General features: G+C 36.9%; 1 protein-coding gene across 1 annotated transcript; it reads right to left on the bottom strand.

Annotated features, from left to right (window-relative positions):
- Positions 1 to 765: 765 nt before the first annotated feature.
- LOC107467160 (uncharacterized) lies at positions 766 to 1570 on the bottom strand. Its single transcript, XM_016086201.3, has 3 exons — positions 1305 to 1570; positions 1179 to 1225; positions 766 to 1029 (listed from the first exon to the last, which is right to left on the bottom strand). The coding sequence occupies exons 1-3, from the start codon at positions 1501 to 1503 to the stop codon at positions 895 to 897; spliced, it is 381 nt and encodes a 126-aa protein (XP_015941687.1). The 5' UTR covers positions 1504 to 1570; the 3' UTR covers positions 766 to 894.
- Between the last annotated feature and the right edge of the window lie 560 nt (positions 1571 to 2130).

Raw genomic sequence — 2130 nt, 5'->3', positions numbered from 1 at the left:
CTTTGGAATTTGGATTAGTGTTTGACTTGCCTTAAAATTCCATTATGTGAGTACAAACAAAACATTGAAGGAAGATATACATAACTTCATATACAGTAGTCTGGTACAAACTGCTAGCTACAGATTTGACTTTAGATATCTTCATTTGGACTCTTGAAATTTATAAATGAAGGTGACTCCAGAGCATAACAGGGGATGTGCCAAACTGTTCCAAAATCATGGGCAGGATAAGCACTATTAGAGTTGGTTAAGTATTTTGGAAATTAGTCACCAGTGGATTATATTTACTAGCCTGTATAAAGGTAGATTTCACTTTATGACTCTTTTGCTGTTCTATACATACATTTTCACTTTAGTTATTTTCATTGTTGGATCACCATGATGATTATAAACATGCCACAATTTTAATATGCAAGTTCTGACAGCATCAATCAGCACCCAAATTGTGAACTAAGAATGATCTTGAGTTTTGACTTTTAATATGGTAACTGGTGAACCTAAACAGTAGCATATCATTCGGTAGTTGAGTCACTTTGGATTTTCAAGTAATTGAGGGTGACTTTTAGGCCTTAGTCCACCAATAATATCTGTTAGCCCTTTGAACAAGTCAAGGAAATCCCACTTAAGTTGGCTTATTATGCAACAAGTCATTGGTCCCAAGTCTCTCATACTCCATCTTTTTTAAGTTTCACTGACTGAAACACCTTACAAGAAAAGAAAGTGCCTTCCAAACAAAATTACAATACGTTCCGGTATGAAAATGGATATGCAGTACAATTACTTGAAATGGTTGTATTTGGAATTGGTTGTAGAGTTCAATGATACAGGAAAACATCACAATCTACTAGCAAGCAACTTTAGCATTTGAAAAAGAAAAAGGGTGGAGTGATTATTTCACTTGTTACGTTGCAACCAATCAAGGATACCCTTTTCTGTATCCGAAAGCTGCTCATCATTCTTTGCCCTCAAAGTTCCTTCCATCAAATCGAAGTAATCCTTGTAGTTTCGCTTGTAATAACTCTCCAACCTCTGCAACACAACACATGTTGATTCAAGAAAAATACATGCCATACACAAGCAATTATGAAACTTGTGAAGTTATATCGTGGCATTCAAATTCAATAACATCTAAATACATTACTTTCTGATGATAGCAGTGAGGAGGAAATTTAGCTTACCTCTTTGTCATTTTTGTCCTTGTTTTCCTCTGATTTCTTGAGATATTCTGACAACAAAAGTATATACATAAAGTTGTTTGAGCAGTGCATGTACAAGTAATTAAAGAGAGATAAGTTTATGCATACTTTGAAGTAGCTGGGTCCTAGATTCGGGAACTTGGGTGGTGGCGATTAAAGTGGATAAGATCAGGCTTCTCCTTCCAAGTTGAACGTTGTTGGTAATGGTGGTTAAAGTTGATGGTGGCTTTCGTTGTTGTGTCTTATGAAGTGCTTGAAGGTTGGAAGAAGCATACTTGTTTATTGTGACAGTTAGTGCCATCAACATGTTTTGTTCTGTTCAGCTCATCGCCATCGCATCATCACTCTCTTCTTTCTGCCTTACATACCTTCTCTCTCTACAACCACTGGTTTCGGTTAATGGATAACGCGCCGCCACATGGGATCAACGGTCAAGATCTATAAGTTTTCATGTTAATTGTAGGTTTTTATTTTTTTTTTAACTAATGTTAATATCTACTTATATTCTGTGCTAAAAAAAAGAATGGAGAAACAATGATTAAAATTATTATAATTAAAATTTAAATTTTTAAATTAATTATCTAATTATAAAATTTAAAAATTTAAAAATTAGAATTTCCTATTACATACGATTACTCCTAATATCTTCGTTTTCTCTCCGTCTTCGGTATCCCTTTTCGCCGCCGCGGTCTCACCTATGCCGTTGCACCCACCACTCTCTAGCAGAAAATTTCGACGCCTGTATTATCTCCCACCGACGTCGTCGTGGTCCCCACACACACCACTGCCACCTCAAATTGTGCCCCTTATTTTTCTGTATCCCGGTGATTTCCGATCCCTCTCTTTTCGGTGCATCCCCTCCAACACCCTGACAATTTCCAGCCAACAAGAATCCCAGCCACCACCGCAGTAGATTCCGTTGATACACGGGCCT

Source organism: Arachis duranensis, chromosome 9, assembly GCF_000817695.3.
Source record: "Arachis duranensis cultivar V14167 chromosome 9, aradu.V14167.gnm2.J7QH, whole genome shotgun sequence".
Taxonomy (NCBI): Eukaryota; Viridiplantae; Streptophyta; class Magnoliopsida; order Fabales; family Fabaceae; genus Arachis; species Arachis duranensis.
The sequence above is the reverse complement of the archived record's forward strand: the minus strand, read 5'-3'. Positions and strand labels throughout refer to the sequence as shown.

Coding starts and splice junctions, on each gene's coding strand:
- LOC107467160 (XM_016086201.3), bottom strand. CDS start 1,503: ATGTTGATGGCACTAACTGTCACAATAAACAAGTATGCTTCTTCCAAC. Junction 1,226..1,304: donor TAGGACCCAGCTACTTCAAA/GTATGCATAAAC, acceptor TTTTGTTGTCAG/AATATCTCAAGAAATCAGAG. Junction 1,030..1,178: donor AGGACAAAAATGACAAAGAG/GTAAGCTAAATT, acceptor GTTGTGTTGCAG/AGGTTGGAGAGTTATTACAA.